The sequence below is a fragment of the Bombina bombina genome, chromosome 3 (assembly GCF_027579735.1).
Source record: "Bombina bombina isolate aBomBom1 chromosome 3, aBomBom1.pri, whole genome shotgun sequence".
Lineage (NCBI taxonomy): Eukaryota > Metazoa > Chordata > Amphibia > Anura > Bombinatoridae > Bombina > Bombina bombina.
In genome coordinates, this window is record NC_069501.1 from 283,564,151 (window position 1) to 283,588,810 (window position 24,660).

At 35.6% G+C, this 24,660-nt stretch overlaps 1 protein-coding gene across 1 annotated transcript; it reads left to right on the forward strand.

Moving 5' to 3' along the window:
• Positions 1-1,328: 1,328 nt before the first annotated feature.
• LOC128652316 (fibrinogen-like protein 1-like protein) lies at positions 1,329-18,716 on the forward strand. Its single transcript, XM_053705252.1, has 3 exons — positions 1,329-1,476; positions 14,520-14,615; positions 18,085-18,716. Exons 1-3 carry the CDS (start codon positions 1,329-1,331, stop codon positions 18,714-18,716), a joined length of 876 nt encoding a protein of 291 aa, XP_053561227.1.
• The last annotated feature ends 5,944 nt before the right edge of the window (positions 18,717-24,660 follow it).

A 24,660-nucleotide genomic window follows, 5' to 3' on the forward strand; every position in this document is an offset into this window, starting at 1 on the left:
AATTGTTTAAAACCAGCCTAGTCTGGTCAAAGAATTTAACTTAGTGGGGACTGCTTACTATAATTTCCCCCTTTTTTTTTGCTTGTTTTGTTTGTTGGCTACACCGGACAGAGTTGAAAAAATGTGGCAGTAAAGTGCTATTTTCTGCTCTGAGTAAATCGTACATAACAATTCGTGTAGGTGTAGTTGTATAGGGCTTTTTTCTTCCACAATTAATGTATGGCTAAAAATGGAAAAGTTTAGAAATTTCATACATCTTAGATTTCCATTTCCCCTGCTGCAAAAAGTAACTGCTTTATTTGTCTCTGCATTGTAAGATATAGTCTAACATAGGTTTTTCTCATAAAACAGACAATTGTCATGATAGGAGCTGAGGCTTGTAATTGACTGTAATATAAACATATTAATTGTATTTAATGAGAACTAGTGATGTATAACTCGCTGAGATAAATCTAAGGTTGCTACTTTGTTAAACTTGATTTTTGAGGATATTTGGATAAGGCAGCTGAGTGGCTATTAAATTAAAAATAAGCAAAACTATACATTTATTTTAAAATAAAACTTTATGGGCTATATAAATAGATCATCTACAAAACATTTATGTAAAGAAAAAATGAGTGTATAATGTCCCTTTAAGGTATACCTAAAGGAACAAATTAAGCAGGGAAATTTCATAATTCCTGAGTTCAAAGGAAAGGGAAGGGATTAATATAGATTTCTTCTCTATATCTATATAACTGCTAAGATACAAGCCTTCACGTGTGCTTATTTGCAGCATATTTGAACAAACCGCATTTAAAGTGAATCAGAGTTGCAAAATTGCTAGAGCTATGGCTTTCAATAGCATAAGAATAATTAAAAGAAGTTAAGAAAGGGAAGGGAGGGTTTTTTTTTTTTTTTTTAGTACTTATATTTGTCAGCTCACTAGTTGGCACTGTTGCTCATATAGCCTCAAACATATAAATAACTTGACGTGAAGATTTAAATATCTATTTCTCTGATAACTAGGTGCAATTTACTGGGACAAAGGTTATAATTTCAATAAATAAATATCCCCTCTTTTTTACTTCCACGGCTGGATCTTACATATAATTAATTGAATCACCCCTATATAGGCACTTCCCCCCCCCTTTTTTTTTTTTTTCCTTCTCCTCCTGCACTTGTCCTGCACTGCTCACCTATCACTTTCCCCTCACTTCCCTTTTTTGAGGTTTAACCACCTCTACAAATCTCACATTTTCACGGTCCTTTTTGTATCCTCACAGCACTTCACTATTATCTTTCCCACGCCACTGCGATAATTTACACTCTTTCTGTTCCTTCGACACATGGATAAATTTTTACACACCGCACGTAAGACCCCTTCTCCAGCCATGGCAGCCAGACAGAGGGATAGGAAATTGAAGAACACGCAAGAAATCGTTACTGACATACAACCAATATTGGCAAATGCATCAGTGCTACAAGAAGCAACAAGTATTCAAAATTTGGTTACCAGCATCTCAGATGCTCTCTCCCCTAAATTTGATGCTCTTAAAACTGAACTTAGACAAGATATTTTCCTGCTAACACAGGAAGTTCGGCAGTTTTCCACTAGATTACAAGAAGTGGAACAAAGGGTGTCTGATCTGGAAGACCTAACGACTGTACATAGCTCTAAACTTGAAACGGCAAATATTAACATACAAAAAATTCAAAATAAACTAGAAGACTTAGAGAACCGTTCCAGAAGGAACAATATAAGAATTATAGGTCTTCCAGAGGAACAACAAAATGAGAATCTTGTATCCTTTGTCTCAGAGCTATTGCCCAGAATTTTGAAAATACCACCTACACATCAACCTATTTTGGTTGAAAGAGCGCATAGGCGGGAAGCACATTTTAAGTTACTTCACAGAGCATATTTCACTCCGGAAAAGGGTCTTAGGGTGCACAACTCGAGCTTTAATAAATGCCCTAAATGTTCTCTCCCAGCAGCAGACATAGAACATATGTTCTGGTTCTGCCCAAAAGTGAGGAATACATGGCGTAAATTAGAATACTGGCTGAATAGGGTACTTAAAATTCCACCTATAACCCTTACCTTATTCCAGGTTATATTATGCATCGATGATTTAAACAAACGCCATCCTAATGACAAAATGATCTCCATCTCTATATTAGCTACTAGATATTTGTTATGCAAAAAATGGAAAATGCGATCTGTAACAAGTGTGTCGGAAATTCAGAATTGTTTGAAAAAACAATGTTTATTAGAACAAAAGGATACAGATATTAACAATGAAGAGGATATAACGAATTTCTTTAATAAATGGGCAGTTTACATTAAGTCACCTCCTGAAAGTGAAAGAGAATATATGATCTTCCCTTTCCAAAATTCAGAACTGGTCTTGTTGGGCATATGGTAGACGGAGTGGTGGGGGTGATGGGAGAGAGGCGGTTTCTTCTATTCCTATTGCCTTTTTTTTTTTTTTTTTCTTTCTTCTTCTTTTTTATTCCTGGTTTTGTTTTATACCCAGTTTTGGTTACTTTATTTATTTTTATTTATTTTTTTCCTTGTTTTTTTCCTTTAATCCTAAACAGAAAACCCCAACATAAGGTGACTTAAGGCAATAATGTTTTTTTTTCTTTTTTTTTTTGGGGGGGGGGAAATTGTCGGTTAGAGGCTACTTAATATAACCTGCTTTTTTTCTCTTTTACTGAAATTGTTTGAACTCTCAGATGATGATAATTGTTTTCCTTTCCCTTTTTCTTACATATTGCTATGAATCAAGTATGCATCATTGTATAAATCGCCTTTCTGTTGGTTAATAAAGAACAATTTAAAAAAAAATAAAAAAAAATTGCATGCCCTATCTGAATCATGAAAGTTTAATTTTGACTAGACTGTCCCTTTAAGTTGACGTGTTTCGGCCTCAAGATAGGCCTTTATCAAGACTGAATTAACCAAAGTAATCTGTGTCCTTATAAAGAGTATCATAACCAATCAATTGTGTCAATTTTGGTGCCATAAAATAGGCTCCGCCCACTTCCTGTTGAAGTGCTTTGTGGGTATGGGCATATTAGTTAGTTGCCCTTTCCTCAAATCTTTCTAAAGTTTATATTTTATAAATAGTCCTGTGTAGTAATAGCTACTAATAAGTCCATAGTGCTGACATGTTATATTCTTGGCTATATTATACTAACTAATTTCTTAAAAATAGGTGAAGTTATCTCCGGAATCTCACTTCCAGTTTCAATAAGGGAATGGTGTCACTTCCGGGTTTTTTAGGTGATATGCCAATTCTTTAAGTTATTACTTGTTATGTCTAAATATAGCTCTGTGATGTCTAACATTGTGTCACAAGATACGCCTTAGGTGGATTAATCTAAATGATAAAGGTTGAAAAACAGTGCACAACTTCCGGTTTCGTCTGAGTTAGTGTGGTCACTTCCGGTTAGGGGATTTCCGGTTCTGGTGACTGTTAGATTAGGGGGAATAGCGATGACCATTCTTTTTACTACGTTGTTAAGGGCTGATATAACTTTGTTTAATCAAAAGGAGGTAAGAGTCTCATATACTAGTAGCAAATATTTTGATGTAACCTAAAACACAAATTAATACATAAGTACAAAAATAACTTCCGGAAATGATGTTTGATGAATTGTCAATAACATTATAAATAAATAAAAAAATAAATAAAGATGATTTTATAAATATTCTGTGTGTTCATTGCAATATTGACAATCGCACTGGCAAAATTTGATAAAATATAGAAAAGATACAATAATCTTAAAGGGACAGTCAACACCAGAATTTTTGTTGTTTAAAAAGATAGATAATCCCTTTATTACCCGTTCCCCAGTTTTGCAAAACCAACACTGTTATATTAATACACTTTTTTACTTCTGTGACTAACTTGTATCTAAGCATCTTCTGACCGCCCCTAATCACATGACTTTTAGTTATTATCTATTGACTTGCATTTTAGCCAATTAGTGCAGTGTCTGCCACTAGCCACGGGCGTGATCACAATGCTATCTATATGGCCTACATGAGCTTGCTCTCCCCTGCTGTGAAAAATAAATAAAATAGAGGCGGCCTTCAAGGGCTTAGAAATTATCATATGTGCCTCCCTAGGTTTGCTTTCAACTAGAATACCAAGAGAACACAGCAAAATTGTTGATAAAAGTAAATTGGAAAGTTGTTTAAAATTACATGCCCTATTTGAAAAATGAAAGTTTTTTTGGACTTGACTGTCCCTTTAAAGGTGAATAGCGTCAAAATCATGTTGATGGGGTCAGATGTAAAAGACTGCTCAGATAAATGGGCCATTAAGAATAGTTCAATAAAACTTGATCAATAAAAATCTGATAATAAACATATTAAAATCACAAAGGTAAGTAATATAATAAACTTCTCAAGCTGACACGTGCTCTAATATTGTAAAAGCGTATGATAAATATATTTAAAAATACCACATAACATATCATTTAGTAACTTAAGGGACCTATTAAGCTACATGAATGGGATGAAACCCATGATAGTCGTTATGCATAGGTTTATATGTACTAATATTGTTGAGGTATATAAAATAGATCATTTCAAAAGATTAATATTACAAAAGCATATAACACAAATAGTTTAAAAGAATAACTTTTAAACGTATAATTGGAACATATTGAAGTGGGAAGAATGTTGTGAATAGTGTATATGATTTCTTTAAAAGACTTGATTAATAAGGTCTAGTTGATAGTGGATAAAAATCTATTAGGATGAGGTGGATGAATTTCAATAGACATACTGTATATAGATTAAGGTAGGTCAGAATCGGTCTCAGGGGTGCGTAAATGAAAAGTATTTTACACATATATAGGACGCATAAGACCCTAAGCTTAATGTGAAAAAAAGAGAAAAAGGGAGGAGTAGTGCTCATCTGTTTAACTGGAAGAGTTGTGCTAGATCCTCTCTGTTATTTAAGCCTTTTGGATATAAACAGTCCAATTTAAAAATCCATTTTGACTCATTTAGGAGCATTTTCTGTTCATGGTTACCGCCTCTCCCGTTTTTCATTACTAATTTTATCCCACAGTATTTGAGATCCTTCAAATTACCATTTTGAATGGTAGCAAAGTGTTTATATAGTGGGGTTTCTATATTCTTTTTTTCGATGCAAAGAATGTGCTCCCTTATTCTGTCCCTAAGTTAGTTATCAAATAACTAGCAGGTACGCTTGGCACTATTCCGGCCCAGCGTACCTGGTTTTCAAACCGCCGTCCTGGAGGCAGCGGATGCCATAGGAATCAATGGGAGTCTAAAAGCAGCGAAAGCTTATGTTCGCTGCTGCCCAATATCCCATTGATTCCTATGGTAATGTTTACACCTAACACCCTAACATGTACCCCGAGTCTAAACACCCCTAATCTGCCCCCCCCCCTACACCACCGCCACCTACATTATACTTATTAACCCCTAGTCTGCCCCCCCGACACCGCTGCCACCTACATTATACTTATTAACCCCTAAACCGCCGTTCCCAGAGCCGACCGCCACTCTAATAAATTTATTAACCCCTAATCCGATTGGTTGATTTAATCAGCCAATCGGATTGAAGTTCAATCCGATTGGCTGATTGCATCAGCCAATCAGATTTTTCCTACCTTAATTCCGATTGGCTGATAGAATACTATCAGCCAATCGGAATTCGAGGAACGCCATCTTGGATGATGTCATTTAAAGGAACCGTCATTCGTCGTTAGTCGTCGTGCTGGAAGGATGCTCCGCGCCGTATGTCTTCAAGATGGAGTCGCTCCTCGTCGGATGGAAGAAGATAGAAGATGCCACTTGGATGAAGCCTTCTCCCGGTCCGGATGTCCTCTTCTGCCCGGATAGGATGAAGACTTCTGCCGGTCGGGATGTCCTCTTCTGCCCCATCGGATGAAGACTTCTGGCTGGATCAGATGACCACTTGTGCCCGGCTGGGTGAAGACGGCTCAAGGTAGGGTGATCTTCAATGGGGTAGTGTTAGGTTTTTTTAAGGGGGTATTGGGTGGGTTTTAGAGTAGGGGTGTGTGGGTGGTGGGTTGTAATGTTGGGGGGGTATTGTATTTTTTTTTTACAGGTAAAAGAGCTGATTACTTTGGGGCAATGCCCCGCAAAAGGCCCTTTTAAGGGCTATTTGTAATTTAGTATAGGGTAGGGCATTTTATTATTTTGGGGGGCTTTTTTATTTTATTAGGGGGCTTAGATTAGGTGTAATTAGTTTAAACTTCTTGTAATTTTCTTTTATTTCTGTAATTTAGTGGGGGTTTTTTTTTGTAATTTAGTTTATTGAATTTAATTGTAATTAATTGTAGGTAGTTTAGGTAATTTATTTAATGATAGTGTAGTGTTAGGTGTAATTGTAACTTAGGTTAGGATTTATTTTACAGGTAATTTTGTACTTATTTTAGCTAGGTAATTATTAAATAGTTAATAACTATTTAATAACTATTGTACCTAGTTAAAATAAATACAAAGTTGCCTGTGAAATAAATATAAATCCTAAGACTCTTTGATAAAGCCGCAAGGCGAAACATGTTAGGGTCGCTAGGGAATTGGTGAGGAGTCCTTGGAGCTCCTGTATTTTAGTATGCCTTAGGCAGCCTTAGTCTTATATTCTTTTGATTATTTAAGGGCTGGGTGTTGGACACTTTGTCCCAGGGTTGGAGGGGCCGATTTTTACTAACGCGGTATCTGTTTGGCCACCCCGCATGAACAATGCAAGTGTTTGGTAGATGCTCACGCCGTTACAATCTGATCCATATTATATACTATAATACTTTAACAAACGGCAATACTATTGACAATTGTAAGCTTGTTGTAACTTTTTATAAAAAAAAACAGATATACCTGTACACTTAGATCGCTTAGATATCAGCAGGGTGGTAAACTTGGTGGGCTAGTCCCAGTAGCTGCTGATTGGGTATTACTTGACCCGGAACCGGAGTGGTTAAGGAGATATGTATAATTTAGTGACACTAACATATAAACAATGTGGTAGTCCCATAGTAGGACGATAAACATATCAGGCCAGTTCCAGTTTCTGTAAACTGTATATTATTCGATACCCACTTGACAGCGGCCAAGGAAACAAGCAGAATTGCAATATAGGTTAACCAATAATACTGTGATTGGTTCTTACACCAAACTCGCTATAGATTGTCAAGCATTTTTCATGTGGTGGATACAGAGTAATGTTAAGACAACGATTCAACTGAGCAGCATCTGTAACAGAACAAAGTGCTGTACTTGGTAATCCGACCCAATACTTACACAACAATATTTGTAAGATTAGTTTACTAACAACGAGCAGGTAACAATTTGCAAGCCAGGACATATATGGTTAACTACTATTTGAAGGGTACAGTCACTTAAGCCCCAAGTAGTATGTTTATTATAAACCTTAGTACGAATATATAAAAACATTTTTACAAACAAACCTCAGGTGTATTTCAGCATCTAAGTGTAACCCCAAATCGGAGGGATATCATGCTATGTTTACTAAGTGATACCTGAGGGTTGGTACCTGTTACAGCAGAGTATACACAAGCAGTATACATGAAATAAATCTCAGGTGTATTTCGGTGTCTCAGTTCAATCTTAAACCGGAGGGGGATTGTGTTACGTGTACTGAGCGATACCTGTGTGTTATTATTAGAACCTTATCCAGCAGTGTACATAAACTGCTTGTTGTAACAAATAAGGTTAATACTTACCATGACACAGTAGTATACAAGATTAAGTATTAAGTGTTACCGACAATACACAACTAAACCCTCCGTGTGAATTGAACCTACACCACCTATGTATCACACTCATTTTTTGCTATAATAAAACCAATAAACCAAGTATTATTATAACCTCCAAGCTTGAAATAGTACTCACGAATTGAGTGAACTGATACCCAATATTGCACTACGGTAACTATGAGGTAATAGTGGATTACTATCAGAGTTATTCACTTTAGTACATATACACTGCCTGGTGCAACTAATATGGTAAATAATTACCAGAATACAGCAGTACTTGTGGTTGTGCAACAATTTAATACTGGGAACACACAATTTTTTGTGATAACAGAATTTACACCTTATTTATAATTCACACATTTTTGTGCTACTATCTAACAAGCTAGATATAGTATTCAAGCTTACTGTTAATCCAGATCAATTTAGTATTTTGGGTCATAGTTTATACAATCGGACTAGTGAGCAGGACCATATGCTAGTGATTCTCACATATCACCAGCCATAACGGTTACTTGTGGCCAAGTGTTGTGTTCAACACACAGATAACTGGGGTCTAACCCAAATTCACCATGAATAGGGTATTTAACATACATTTATTATTACACATCAGGTGTCAAGTGTCCTCAGCCCCTTTACAACATAAGAGTATTTACTCACTACATTGGGTCATATTACCAGTAGCTCCTACGTGGAGTGCCAATGTTTCTATTACATTAAATTGTAAGGGGTATATATATTTTAATTATGTCCATTAATCCTTTGGCTCCTAAGTGTGTTTTTAAAGTGTGTTTTCTAATTTTAACTATGCTCTTAATAAAGGTTAAATTTTATGGTAACTTTTGATTGTATCTAATTCTAGCTCCATCTGCATTTAATTTGTCTGACTTGTCATACAATATTCCCTCTGATAGTACCATTGCTGTGTAACCCCGTGAGTGCTGTTTATGTAGTCTTTCTCAAGAATAGGTTGGTTCAACCTTTCTTGTCCATTGTTCAAGAGTCTTTTCACTACATTGCACCCAAGTCTCTTTTTACAGAATAATACAAATAAGTTTGCATATCATATTCTGAATTAAGGGGTTAATTCTTCTTCTTCCGCGTATTAGTAGTGCCACTGGCTTCTCCACCTCTCTACAATAAATCTTAAACTAGCTACAATGTAACTATTAGTTATATTGTAGCTAGCTTAGGGTTTATTTTATCGGTAAGTATTTAGTTTTAAATAGGAATAATTTATTTAATTTTGTTAAATTTATTTAGTTTAATTTAAATTATATTTAAGTTAGGGGGGGTTAGGTTTAGACTTAGGTTTAGGGGTTAATACCTTTAATATAGTAGCGGCGACGTTGGGGGTGGCAGATTAGGGGTTAATAAATGTAAGTAGGTGTCAGTGATGTTAGGGCAGGCAGAATAGGGGTTAATAAAATTTAACTAGTGTTTGCGAGGCAGGAGTGCGGCGGTTTAGGGGTTAATACATTTATTAAAGTGGTTTCGATGTCTGGTTGGCAGATTAGGGGTTAATAATTGTAGGTAGGTGGCAGCGACGTTGGGGGCGGCAGATTAGGGGTTAATAAATATAATGTAGGTATCGGCGATGTTAGGAGCAGCAGATTAGGGGTTTATAAGTATAATGTAGGTGGCGGCGATGTCCGGTCGGCAGATTAGGGGTTAAAAACATTTATTATAGTGTTTGCGATGTGGGGGGGCCTCGGTTTAGGGGTTAATAGGTAGTTTATGGGTGTTAGTGTACTTTTTAGCACTTTAGTTAAGAGTTTTATGTTCCGGCGTTAGCCCATAAAACTCTTAACTACTGACTTTTAAATGCGGTAGGAGTCTTGACAGGAGAGGGTCTACCGCTCACTTCTTCCAAGACTCGTAATACCAGCGTTAGGCAAGTCCCATTAAAAAGATAGGATACGCAATTGACGTAAGGGGATTTGCGGTAGCCTCGAGTCGCAGAAGAAAAGTGAGCGGTAGACCCTTTCCTACCTGACTCGTAATACCAGCGGGCGTTAAAAAGCAGCGTTGGGACCTTCGTAATCTAGGCATATGTTTTTTCCAAATCCATTGAGAAATGGAAGTCCATACCCCAGACTTTACACTGTCAACCCTGCTTTAGTCTGAACAGTGCTTATTTATATTATTTGTCCCTAATTGGCCCCAGCAGACTTTTAAAATGATTTGTCAAGGACTATAAAACATTGCAATTTTTGCTAACACCATGACAGATAAACTAACTGTTTTAAAACATTTATTTTGCATGCAGACCTTTTGCAATCCTGTATTTAATATATTATATATATGTTTTTCCATTGGAAAATGTGAAAGTTAAGAAAAGTTTTGGGAAGAGTTAAAACTTAAGAATCTGACATTGAGATCTAAACTTTAGACTTGTTTTTATTACACAGAGTAATATAATCGTTTACAGACAGTGATAAGGTGTTTGGGAGGACACTTGGGTTGTATTAAAAGGTGCTCTTGCTCTAGATATCAGTAAAGGCTCAAACACAGGGACAAAGACAGAAAATTAACATGGGTGAGTGCAAGCTCTGTGACTCATTTGCTAGATGTCAACCACTATATGAAATTAGATCTTTGGCACAAATTTAGCCTAACATTGAATCTTGTGTTTCATATTTCCTTTCATAACTCTAATCATTTAGATATAATGTACAGATTGGTTTATTTGTGTAGATCATCCAAATGTGACTCTGCAGAGGAGAACAAGTATAAATCTCAGGGTTTCTGGCAGCATATATAGTATATAAATCATATTATAAGGCATTATTCAGTGTATGCATAAATACTCTGTTGAATGACTGAAGGGTTTATTAAAATGTCTATATCTTATATCAGTTTGCCATAAAAGGTGTAAATTATGTTTAGAATATGTACTCCATCATGGAATGTGGGAAGAAAAATTATTATGGAGCCTTATCAGAACTATATATCTGTACCATACATTTTATATACATTTTCTGCTTTTGGAAAGTGCATTGTTAACCATTGATCTATATCAGTGATCCTGAATAAAAATGTCAGTCCATACTTCTGTATAATTTGTCACAGCACTCATCTGCTGGTGTCATGTAGAATTAAAGAATTAAAGGGTATAGAAATCTGACGAAAGATTCATGATTGAGATAAAAGTTAAATTAAAAAAAATCCAATTTATTTCTTTTGTCAGTATTTTTTTCTTGTAAAAACGTTGCTCCGTCCCATGACAGAATACCTAGGTAAGCTCTGGGGTATGTATATGTCTTTCAAGTTAAAATAAAAAAATGCCACAAGGTAAATTTTGAAATAAATGTAAATTGGAAGGTTTTTTCCAACTCTATACTCTGAATGATGAAAGTGTAGTTTTAAATTCCTCGTCTTTTAAACTACTTTCATGCGCATGGGAAGGCATTCTCATCATGGACATTTCTCCTGCAGTGAGGACGACAAGCACAGATTTGTCATCCAGGTGGTCACCCTTCTGATCCAGATCTTGGGGACCCCTGCTGAATAAAGGTAGTTTGAGACAAGAAGCCAGGGAGCTGGGAGAGAGAGTGTTGAAAGCCCTCCAGGCAACTAACATGGACAATTGACCCCTTATTTGAAAGAGGGGAATCTTCCATTTTAAAATGATGGATCACATGTCCCTGTACATTGCAGGCAATCACTGTAAAAATAGCAAATAGCTGTAGCAGTATTTAAAATGCTGTTTAACCAGAAAGGAAGTGTACGCTAATGGAGTCCCTATGTCCACTCCTATAAGAGCTAGAGGGGCAAGTGACCCCTCATTTGACAGAGATCAGTCTGCCCTTTCAAATTATGGGCTACATTCTCATTTAGGTTGCAGGTGATCACAAGCAATTGGAAAATATCTGCAAGATATCTCCGCATTTGGGGGAGGGAGAGACAAGAGATTCTTCATTTTAATTGAAATACATTTTTATTGCAATTCAGACATAAATGACAGATTATATTGCTCATAAAAATACAACCCCTCCTTCTTTCACCAATGTCCTTGACAGCTCTAATCGAGCTATCTCCTCTTTTTTTTCGGGTGATACATTGTGTTCAGTGAGTACTGTATTTGAACATAAGTTTCTACTTTTTGATAGTACAGGAGTTCTGCCTTTGTCCGTGTCTGAATATATAACAGAAGATCACGTTGAAGGATGTTAGGTGGTGGAGAAAATCTCAGAACCACCATCTCCTCCTTTCCTTTACTATTTTATATTTCTAAGAACATTAATGAATAATCTAATCATATTATTCATAACAGAAACAAACAAATAACTAATTTCAACTTGCTTGTCTCATTATTTCTTTGTTGCCAGATCCGAGAGAGGAGCCCCTGTCGCTGTCTTTGTGAATCAATACTGTTATGATTTAGTCTTGTCTATGTCATGTGGTAGGAGAAACTCCTACCCCAACATCAGAGTTTTCTTACACTCATTGAGTAGTTTACCATTTTTTATTTTGTCAGTAACCTTTCATAATCCAGTAGTACCAGATCTTCAGGACCTGGTCTTGATTGCTTTGGATGGAGGCAACAGTTTCCGACATATTATACACTGATTGTATCTTCTCCCTTACCTCCCCCCAAGAGGGCACCCCCATCTTCCAATACCTAGCAACACAAATTCTCGTAGCTGTGCACAGTGTGCGAATAAATGTATTTGTAGCTGCATTGAATGGTGGCATATGGTCATTTAAAAGTGCATGGGACGCTGTCAAGACGATAGGAGATTCTTCATTTTATAGGGTATACCCCCTCTTTTAAATAATGGGCTACTTATCCCCCTAGGATGCAGATGGTTTAAATTAAAAATAGGGATCACCTGCCCCACTAGAAACAAAGCTGTAGTTCAGTGGTGGAGGAGAGGGCGCTACTACAAAGCCCTTATCTCCCCTTCTGCTTTAATTAGAAAGGTATGAGACAACTCATGTAAAAATTTGGGATTTCCCTCTTTCAAATGAGGTGTCACAACCCTCTCTAGTTTTCATGTAATCCGCATGGTAATGTCTATCACCAGCCCCAAGTAGATATACTGTGTTTGAGAAGGGGAAGGGGGAACCATTAGAACCCCATTCCTCCCCCATAAAGCACAAAGGGGTATGACACCCCAGTTTAAAAGTGATTGCCATTTTATGTATTGAATGTATCCCCTACATACAGCATGCAACATACATACACACATACAATATGTAGGAAAGAGAGTATTGCCCATAATCAAATAAGTGAGCTTATGCCCCTTTAAATAGCAGGTTATTGCCATAGAAATGGCAATCATCTGTATACTTGCTCCCTTTTACAATCATTTTCGCCATATAAGGTACCCTTGCCCTCCAATATATGCTCTACACCAAGGCAAGTGACACCCTCCTTTGAAAGCGCTGCCTCACATGGTCACATGCCTTAGCAGTTATCCACTGACCACTGTGTTAACAGTGATCACCTGTTAGAAAAAAAGCATATAGAAAAGTATCAGGCCCAATGCTGCTCCCCACAATACATACATAAACATAAGACCCCCTTATGTGAAAGCAACAATATTGTGTCAATGACAATTACATCTCAACTTTGGTAATATTTGTGGGGCTCTAATACTTTTTAAGAGGACTTTATTACACCCTCACCATTGTAATATATCAAAATACCCCACATTTGAAAGAGTGAGATATCTCAAATCAAATAAGGGGTTTCATTTTTTTTGTACTTTTGATGTTATGGTTCATAATGTAAAAATTGGTGATATTTTGTGGAATTCTATATTAGATGACTTTTGGTACAACTTTAATGTTTTTGTTGTTGTTACTGTCTTTGTAATTTTTTTTTGCTATGATGCGTGATTTGAGGCAGGGGTACAAACATGCAACATTGTCAAAGTGGGTTAAGCTACCATCTGGGAATTAAGAATTTTGTGTAATTTTAAAAGTAAGTAATATTCGTATGGTTACATATTTTATACCTACAGATTTTTTGCATAAATTGCAATATGGTGAATACTGTAAAAAAAAAAAAAAAAAAAATTGTTCTGATTTTTAATTGTTAATTTTAATTAAAGTATAAAATCATAAATGTTACTGATTTTGGAAGGAGATGATAAATATAAATGTGGGACAATAAAAAGCATTGCAATATAAACACATAAAAACATACGTATACAAATATAGACATATATACAGTATAAGTGCATTGGAGCCCTTTGCAGTCAAGTAGCTGAAAACACGTAAAAGAATATTTATGCAATATTCATATTTAATAAATTGTTTTACTGTGCATTTACTGTAAATATTTTACATTCAAATGTTCTGCACATAGGGAAATATGTTCTATGTATTTATAAATAGATATTCCTATATATATCTGTAAACATCTATACCTATAAATATATATATGAAGGAATACGTTAACGCAGTTGCAATATTCAAAGTCCGCTTTTTGATCAAGCGAACTTTTTACTTTTAACTTCTAATATGCGCAGCACCCGTATGCAAAAAGCCGAAGTCGAGCGCAGTTAACTCACGAACGGGAGCGATAAATAGTGCCCCACTCGTAATCTAGCCCTTATAGGGTTATATTTTATTACATTAATTTATACAAAACAAAATAGTGGGATAAAATAAATTGTAATAATGTAACTGAATATCACAATCAGAACCACTGATTTAGTAGTTGGGTTGCAGCAATGCACCTTTCACAGCTTATTTACTACAGCATTGTAGTCTCATAAACGTACTTATCTCATTATTAGGGTGGTTACATCTTCTTCTGTGGGTATTTGTGATTCCACTGATTGTGTCAGCACTTCGCAGCCCCCGGAGACCAAGAGACGAGGATGCTGTGGCAAGTATGTGCTGGTCATAATAGAAAGAAATGGTGGAGAAATTATATAAAACAAAAAAGATGAATGGGACAATAAATTCATTTTATGTATGTATCAGAAATTAATCACTGCGTTAGAAAAATTTGAATACATACAAATAATTTTAAATTGTGCTTTTTTTTTTTTAGGAAAATCCTCTTTAGTGTTGTTTAAATGAACAGTAAAGGCAGAATTAAACTTAAATCATTTGGGAAGAACATAGCATTTTAAGCAACTTTTCAATTTGCTTATATGATCAATTTTGTTTGTATAAGTTGTTAAATTAATCCTAGGAGAGATCACGTCATCTGGCAGCAATGTTTGCAACAATGTTTATAGCAATGCTAAACATGGTTGCAAACACTGCTGCATTGACTGTTAAAGAAACATGCACTCCTAAGCTCCTATAAGCCTAACTAGGTTTACACTTCAAAAAAGGATAAAAAGAGGACAAAACAAATTTGATAATAGAAGCAAATTGGAAAGTTGTAAGCTCTTCCGGAATCATGAAAGTTTAAATTTGACTTAAGCTTCCCTTTAATGTTATTCTCATCCACTTAAATGTGGCCAATAAGGAACAAGTATACATACACCCCTGCATATATCAAGCAATCACTTTTCAAGGTGTATGAGGTACAGGGTTCTTAATTCCACTGATGTCACTCCAGCCTCCACAGGGGAAGTGAGAAAACTGCACTTTTTAAATTTAAATTATACAAAAAACTGGTAAAATAAATAATCAAATTATATTGCAGAGTGCTTTTCAATGTTTGGTGGTTTAAGGATTAGGTTTAACCCTTTGAGTGCTAAGCACTTTCCCACCTGGGTGCTAAGCACATTTGAGAGTTTTTTAATTTTACATTTTATAAAAAACTTTTTTTTACATTTTTTTTTCTTTTTAGATCCCTCTGTAGCTGCTTAGATGCCTGAGATACAGGCTTCTAAGCAGCATGCCCCCTTTCCCTATATTGTCCATTGTCTATTTTTAACAAAGTTGCGTGGTGATGTTATCACATCATTGCGCGTGGCGTCACCACGAAAAACGTGAGGCCCCGGTGATGCCTGCCACTATGCAGGCCCGATTGCCGGGGTAGGAGCGGGTGGGAGCCCCCAGATCTCCCTCAAGGTGGGAGAGTGCTAGCGACGGTTCTGAGCCGTCGTTAGCACATGAGTGGTAAACTCTGAGACGGCTCAGAGCCGTCGTTAGTACTGAAGGTGTTAATGTCCCTTTAAGATATTGATTGTTTAATATATTAGTGTTATATTTGGATTGTTTGTTCAATGTCTATTATGATAATATGCAATTGTTTTTGTACAAATATAGGTGATATTATAAATAATTACATTTAAAGGGCCAAGGAACCTAAAAAAATATTTTGTGATTCAGACAGAGCGTGACGGTTTAAACAACTTTCTAATTTAATTATTTTATCTAATTTGCTCTGTTCTCTTGGCATCCTTTGTTGAAAAGCATAACTAGATAGGGTTTATAGTAGAAATGGACTACTGGGAGCTAGCTGCTGATTGGTGGCTGCAAATATATGTATTTTGCCATTGGCTCATCTGATGTGTTCAGCTAGCTCCCAGTAGTGTACTGCAGCTCTTTCAACAAAGCATACCAAGAGAATGAAGCAAATCTGATAATAAAGATAAATTGAAATGTTGTTTAAAATTGTATGCTCTCTGAGTCATGAAAGACAGATTTTGGGTTTTATGTCCCTTTAATCTAAAAGGAATACACCTTAAAATGTTTATGAATTTTATCTGCTTTCTTTTAAAATGCAGTTAAATATACATGATATTCTGTGATTTAAATGTTCACTTTAACTTGCATAAACCATTATAAATTATAATAATCCCTTTATTGCCCATTCACAAGTTTTGCATAACCAACACGTTTATATTAATACACGTTTTACCTCTGTGATTACCTTGTATCTAAGCCTCTGCAAACTGCCCCCTTATTTCAGTTCTTTTGACAGACATCCATTTTAGCCAATCAGAGCAGGCTCCCTGAAACTCCACGTGCGTGATCACAGTGTTATCTATATGACACACATGAACTAATACCCTCTAGTGGTGAAAAACTGTTAAAATGCCCTGAGAGAAGAGGCGGCCTTCAAGGGCTTAGAAATTAGCATATGAACATCCTAGGTTTAGCTTTCAACTAAGAATACCAAGAGAACAAAGCAAAATTGGTGATAAAAGTAAAATGGAAAATTATTTAAAATTGCAGGAACATGACTAGTGCTGTTCAGCAGCAATATTTATGTGCTGTCCCGAGGTACAATACATGTTCCTCCCCGCACACTAGACATGTGCGATTCGGTTCGGTTCGATTCGGAAATTCGGAAAATTCGGAAAATTAAAATAGTGCCGAATCTACCGAATAAATCCGAATAACTTCGGATTTATTCGGTAGATTCGGATGGCCATGGATTACACTAGTATTGTACAATATATTAGGTTATATCACTCTGCTATGGGTTACACCTAATGTACAGTACATAATACTAGTCTAATCCCACCTAACACTTACCGAAATTCCGAATTTCCGAACCGAATCGAACCGAATCCAGCCGAATGTATTCGAATCCGAATGAATCCGAAACAAATCCAAAACAAATTTATTCGAATCCGAATGAATCCGAAACAAATCCGAACCGAATTGATTCAAATTTTTCCGAATTCGAATCGCTCCAAACCGAAATTCGAAAAAATCCGAATCGAACCGAACCGAATTTTTTCGCCATGCACATGTCTACCGCACACCCTGCAGCGCGTGTAACTCATACCTGTGTAGGAAAACATGGCGAACCTAATTTATGCTAAGTAAAATAAGATGATCATTTCTCTCCATGCCTCAAAGTTTTTTATAATTGGAGCTGAATTTAAAAAGAGCAGTAGATTTTTTTTCTGACAAATTTCAGTTTACTTCTATTTTACCTACCCCTGTATCATGTGACGGCCATTGGAAGTTATGTATTTTTTTTTAATTATGAAAGTTTAATTATTACTTTACTATCCCTTTAACCACTTAACAGTTCCCTTTTCAGCTTTCCATTTTATGACATTACATGAGCAAGTAAGAAAACTTAAAACATCACACACAGGAAGATTTTGTTTAAAAATGAGCTATTTATGCAAAATATTTCTTGTTCAGATTTATATGTTGTTTAATTATAAAAATAATTTAAAAAAAGAAAAAAAAAGCATTTGACATCTAAGAAAGACACAGTAGTAAGTTGATGATGAGGAGAGAGGGTTTTATTTCCTTGAAGATTTTTTACTTCAGCTAAAACTTATAAGCAAAGCTGTAGAAGGATTTACATCAATAGCAAAATATACATCTTCATATGGTACGAGTATCAGTGAGACCAATTCATGATAAAGGTTGTAGAGAATGGAGATGCGTTACACAATTAATTTCAGCCTTTGCTTTTTTCTACAATAGAGTTACCAAAAGATTGCAGTGAGATTCCCCTCTACAAGGAAAGCGGAGTGTATGTTATTCAACCCAAGGGATTGCATCCATTGGTTGTATACTGTGATATGAAAACCAAGAGCGGAGGATGGATTGTCATTCAGCGCAACAGTTTTAACTCAGAGATTACCTGGGATGAGTCCTGGAGCACTTACAAGTATGGCTTTGGCAATGTGCAGAGTGATTACTGGTTGGGGGCAGAGTATCTTCATTATATCACCAAGCAAAAGGTGTATCAAGTACGTTTTATCATCAATGACACTAACAATATAGAGAAGTATGCTGACTACAACTTTTTCAGTGTGGAGGATGAAGCCCATGGCTACACATTGCGACTGGGCAGTTACACGGGCACAGCAGGGGATGCCATGTCTTCTATGACTACTGGAACCACACATGACAATATGAAATTCACAGCCAAGGACAAAGACCAGGACATACATAGTGCCAACTGTGCTGCAAGTAATGGGGGAGCATGGTGGTACGCTGCCTGTTATGCCTCCAGACTTAACATTAAAAATGGCATCTACTGGTCTGGACTGTGCAATGGAAACTGTAAAGCATCGTCCATGCTTATCCGGCCTGCAGACTATTGTGTTTAATTGAACAAATGATACTGTGAACATCAACACTTTATAAGCTTTTTCACAGTTAGTACATCGGTTCTACCATAATTCAAATGGAGTATTCCATATTGTCTCTTGTAGGCTGGGCATATCACTACCATTTGTAACAATACGCATTTTACCTTGTTTAGTGGTAATGCAATGCATTTACAATGTTGTAGTCTTAAAGAACTTTTTCTACAACTGGTTTATTTATTTTTCATGTAAAAATTAATAGAATGTAAACTTTCACTTTTAGTGCACATCACACCATTTTGTATACCTATTAGCCTGCAATTAGAGGGCAAACTGAATAAAACAGTGCATCTATTAAGAACCTTAAGCACATGAAGCCCTGCTTTCCTTTTTTATCTGGCTATGTGCATGTATGTAATATTAACAATACATATTCCTAGGTAGATATGCTACAGATATTAGTAATATTAACAATACATGTTTCTAGGTAGATATGCTACAGATATTAGTAATATTAACAATACATGTTCCTAGGTAGATATGCTACATATATTAGTAATAGTAACAATACATGTTCCTATGCAGATATGCTACAGATATTAGTAATATTAGCAATACATATTCCTAGGCAGATATGCTACAGATATTAGTAATATTAACAATACATATTCCTAGGCAGATATGCTACAGATATTAGTAATATTAACAATACATATTCCTAGGTAGATATGCTACAGATATTAGTAATATTAACAATACATATTCCTAGGTAGATATGCTACAGATATTAGTAATATTAACAATACATATTCCTAGGTAGATATGCTACAGATATTAGTAATATTAACAATACATATTCCTAGGTAGATATGCTACATATATTAGTAATATTAACAATACATATTCCTAGGTAGATATGCTACAGATATTAGTAATATTGACAATACATATTCCTAGGTAGATATGTTACAGATATTAGTAATATTAACAATACATATTCCTAGGCAGATATGCTACAGATATTAGTAATATTAGCAATACATATTCCTAGGCAGATATGCTACAGATATTAGTAATATTAACAATACATATTCCTAGGCAGATATGCTACATATATTAGTAATATTAACAATACATGTTCCTAGGTAGATATGCTACAGATATTAGTAATATTAACAATACATGTTTCTAGGTAGATATGCTACAGATATTAGTAATATTAACAATACATGTCCCTAGGTAGATATGCTACAGATATTAGTAATATTAACAATACATATTCCTAGGTAGATATGCTACAGATATTAGTAATATTAACAATACATGTTCCTAGGTAGGTATGCTACAGATATTAGTAATATTAACAATACATATTCCTAGGTAGATATGCTACAGATATTAGTAATATTAACAATACATATTCCTAGGTAGATATGCTACAGATATTAGTAATATTAACAATACATATTCCTAGGTAGATATGCTACTGATATTAGTAATATTAACAATACATATTCCTAGGTAGATATGCTACAGATATCAGTAATATTAACAATACATATTCCTAGGTAGATATGCTACAGATATTAGTAATATTAACAATACATATTCCTATGCAGATATGCTACAGATATTAGTAATATTAGCAATACATGTTCCTAGGCAGATATGCTACAGATATTAGTAATATTAACAATACATGTTCCTAGGCAGATATGCTACAGATATTAGTAATATTAACAATACATGTTCCTAGGTAGATATGCTACAGATATTAGTAATATTAACAATACATGTTCCTAGGTAGATATGCTACAGATATTAAGTAATATTAACAATACATATTCCTAGGTAGATATGCTACAGATATTAGTAATATTAACAATACATATTCCTAGGTAGATATGCTACTGATATTAGTATTATTAACAATACATATTTCTAGGAAGATATGCTACAGATATTAGTAATATTAACAATACATATTCCTAGGTAGATATGCTACTGATATTAGTATTATTAACAATACATATTCCTAGGAAGATATGCTACAGATAATAGTAATATTAACAATACATGTTCCTAGGTAGATATGCTACAGATATCCTAGGCAGATATGCTACAGATATTAGTAATATTAACAATACATATTCCTAGGTAGATATGTTACAGATATTAGTAATATTAACAATACATGTTCCTAGGTAGATATGCTACAGATATCCTAGGCAGATATGCTACAGATATTAGTAATATTAACAATACATATTCCTAGGTAGATATGTTACAGATATCAGTATTATTAACAATACATATTCCTAGGAAGATATGCTACAGATATTAGTAATATTAACAATACATGTTCCTAGGTAGATATGCTACAGATATCCTAGGTAGATATGCTACAGATATTAGTAATATTAACCATAGATATTCCTAGGTAGATATGCTACAGATATTAGTAATATTAACAATACATATTCCTAGGTGGTTATGCTACTGATATTAGTAATATTAACAATACATATTGAGTGTTCATAAAAACTTCTTTTACTTACAGTAAACAACATACAATTAACACTTTTGCTTTCAAAACCCTGAAAAATAAATTAAATATAACATTTAAATATTAACTCTATGGGGCCTGAGCAGGCGGACAGGAATCGCCGGAATTCAACCTGATCGAGTACGATCGGGTTGATTGACATCCCCTGCTGGCGGCCCATTGGCATCGAGTCTGCAGGGAGCGGTGTTGCACCAGCAGCTCTTGTGAGCTGCTGGTGCAATGCTGAATACGGAGAGCGTATTGCTCTCCGCATTCAGCGAGGTCTTGCGGACCTGATTCGCACTGTCGAATAAGGTCCGCAAGACATTTGTTAAATAGGTCCCTATGTATCCCACAAATCAGTAAATGATGGCACCAGAAATATCAAGTCACTGCAACAGATAATGTGACACACCATTTTGAGTCTCTCCTTCAGGTCACCAGATGTGTTCAGCTAGCTCCTAGCAGTGTGCGCTCTCTCCCCCCTCTCTTTTGCGCTCTCTCTCTCTCCCCCTCGTTTGCTCTCTCTCTCCCCCCTCTCTTTTGCTTTCAATCCCCCCTCTCTTTTGCTCCTTCCCCCCTCTCTTTTTCATTCTCCCCGTCTCTTTTGCTCTCTCTCTCTCCCCCTCTCTTTTGCTCTCTCTTCCCCCCTCTATTTTTCTCTCTTGCCCTCTCTTTTGCTCTCTCTCCCCTCCTCTCTTTTGTTCTCTCTCTCCCCGTCTCTTTTGCTCTCTCTTCCCTCTCTTTTGCTCTTTCCCCTCTCTTTTGCTCTCTCTCCTCTCTTTTGCTCTCTCACCCTTCTCTTTTGCTCTTTCCCATCTCTTTTGCTCTCTCTCCCCCCTCTCTTTTGATCTGTCTCTCTCGCACGGAAGCACAGACTGCAGATAAGGTATACTTTGTCTATCACATATCCTTCTATTGTTATCATAGGATTATCCCTTTTACTCACCACAAGTCTCGTATAAGCTGTTGACACACATATTAAGATAATTTTTATATACTTATTTTCACACATAGACTATATTGCCTTATATTATCACCCTAGCATATCAAAGTACATTAATTGACACACATGGTTATATATATTGATTTTGAACCCTTTGACCGGTCCATAATGACTATGGACTTTATGATCAGATAACCCTACAGTGTTCACATTATTCGTTTGGTCTGTGTTTTTTCATAGTAATATTATTATTTTTTAACACATTGATACTATTGCTCATCACACACTAGACACAGTGCCCCCCTATGAATTTGAATGCTAGGAATAGAGCTCTGATCATTTTTTAAGTAATTACATAGTATATGCCTCTTTTTTTCTTACAACCTCATTATGTTTTCATATAGATTATTCAGTTTTTTTAATCTTAGACCAAACACATATCCTGAGGCATAGACACCACAGCCTGTCACATATTAGGCATAGCACACACCTCTTCTTGAGACTGGTTGTTATGGTCAGAACTCCTATCGCAGACTTCCATGTCACATAGTGCACGCCCCCCCTTTCTTTCTACAATCCCATTGTAACACTTAGCTCTGTGTGTGTTCTCCAATCACCAACCAGAGTTGCGTATTGTAAACGCCCTCTATTTTTTCATTATTTAGATACAAAATATATTTTATGTGATATGATATTTAGTAGACATCTGTATTTGTCAGTTTTATTCTAGATGAGATCTCTACTTCATATACACTTCCTATGACTCTACTTTCTTTCTACATGGCAGAGGTATGGAATGATATGTATAGATTAGATTGATTTCTGCTTTGTATGACACATTACTTGCATGACATTAACATAAACAATATAGAATTTTTTTATTTTTTTATTACTTTACTGTATTCATTGACACACAATACAGCCCGAGTAGCTAGTATTTTTATACTACCAATATGTGCTCTAAACAAAGGGTTAAAGTGTCTGGGTTCCCTCCCCTGTAAGAGAGGCACCAAGATGTATTCTTCTTGATTGGTAAGGCATAGGTATTTAAAGGTCAAACTTAGCTGATTTTCTGAAGCGCTGAGAAACGCGTTGAACACTGTGAGGAGGGCTAGCTAGCATACCCTACCTCTTGGTTCTTGTTTTTATAATATTGTGGTTTTAAATAAATAGTTTTTACTTTTTATGTTATAATATTTTTTATTGTTCTTTTACAAGTTTTCCATTCAGCACAGTCAATTTATCAGCTAACTCTCACCTAGATTACGAGTTTTGCGTTAGAAGCTATGCGGTGCTAACGAGCAGTTTATGCTCACCGCTCACTTACATGCAGCACTGGTATTACGGGTTTTTAGAAACCCGGCGTTAACCGCAAAAAAGTGATCGTAGCGCAAAATTTTGCTCCACATCTCACCTCAATACCAGCGCTGCTTACGTTAGCGGTGAGCTGGCTGAACGTGCTCATGCACGATTTCCCCATAGTAATCAATGGGGGAGAGCCGGCTGAAAAAAAACCTAACACCGGCAAAAAAGCAGCGTTTAGCTCCTAACGCAGCCCCATTGATTCCTATGGGGAAAATACATTTATGTCTACACCCTAACATGAACCCCGAGTCTAAACACCCCTAATATTACACTTATTAACCCCTAATCTGCTGCTCCCGACATCGCCGACACCTACATTATATTGATTAACCCTAATCTGCCGCTCCGGACACCGCCGCCACCTACATTATACTTATGAACCCCTAATCTGCTGCCCCCAACATCGCCAACATCTACATTATATTTATTAACCCCTAATCTGCTGCCCCCAACGTCGCCGCCACTATTTTAAATTTATTAACCCCTAAACCTAAGTCTAACCCTAACCCTAACCCCCCTAACTTAAATATAATTTAAATAAATCTAAATAAAATTCCTATCATTAACTAAATTATTCCTATTTAAAACTAAATACTTACCTGTAAAATAAACCCTAAGATAGCTACAATATAAATAATAGTTACATTTGTATCTATCTTAGGGTTTATTTTTATTTTACAGGCAAGTTTGTATTTATTTTAACTAGGTAGACTAGTTAGTAAATAGTTATTAACTATTTAATAACTACCTAGCTAAAATTAATACAAAAGTACCTGTAAAATAAAACCTAACCTAAGTTACAATAACACCTAACAGTACACTATAATTAAATTAATTACCTAAATTAAATACAATTAAATAAAATTATCTAAAGTACAAAAACAAACAAACACTAAATTACAGAAAAAAATAAACAAATTACAAGATTTTTAAACTAATTACACCTAATCTAATCCCCCTAACAAAATAAAAAAGCCCCCCCAAAATAAAAAAAGCACTACCCTACCCTGAATTACAAATAGCCCTTAAAAGGGCCTTTTGCGGGGCATTGCCCCAAAGTAATCAGCTCTTTTACCTGTAAAAAAAAGTACAAATCCCCCCCAACATTA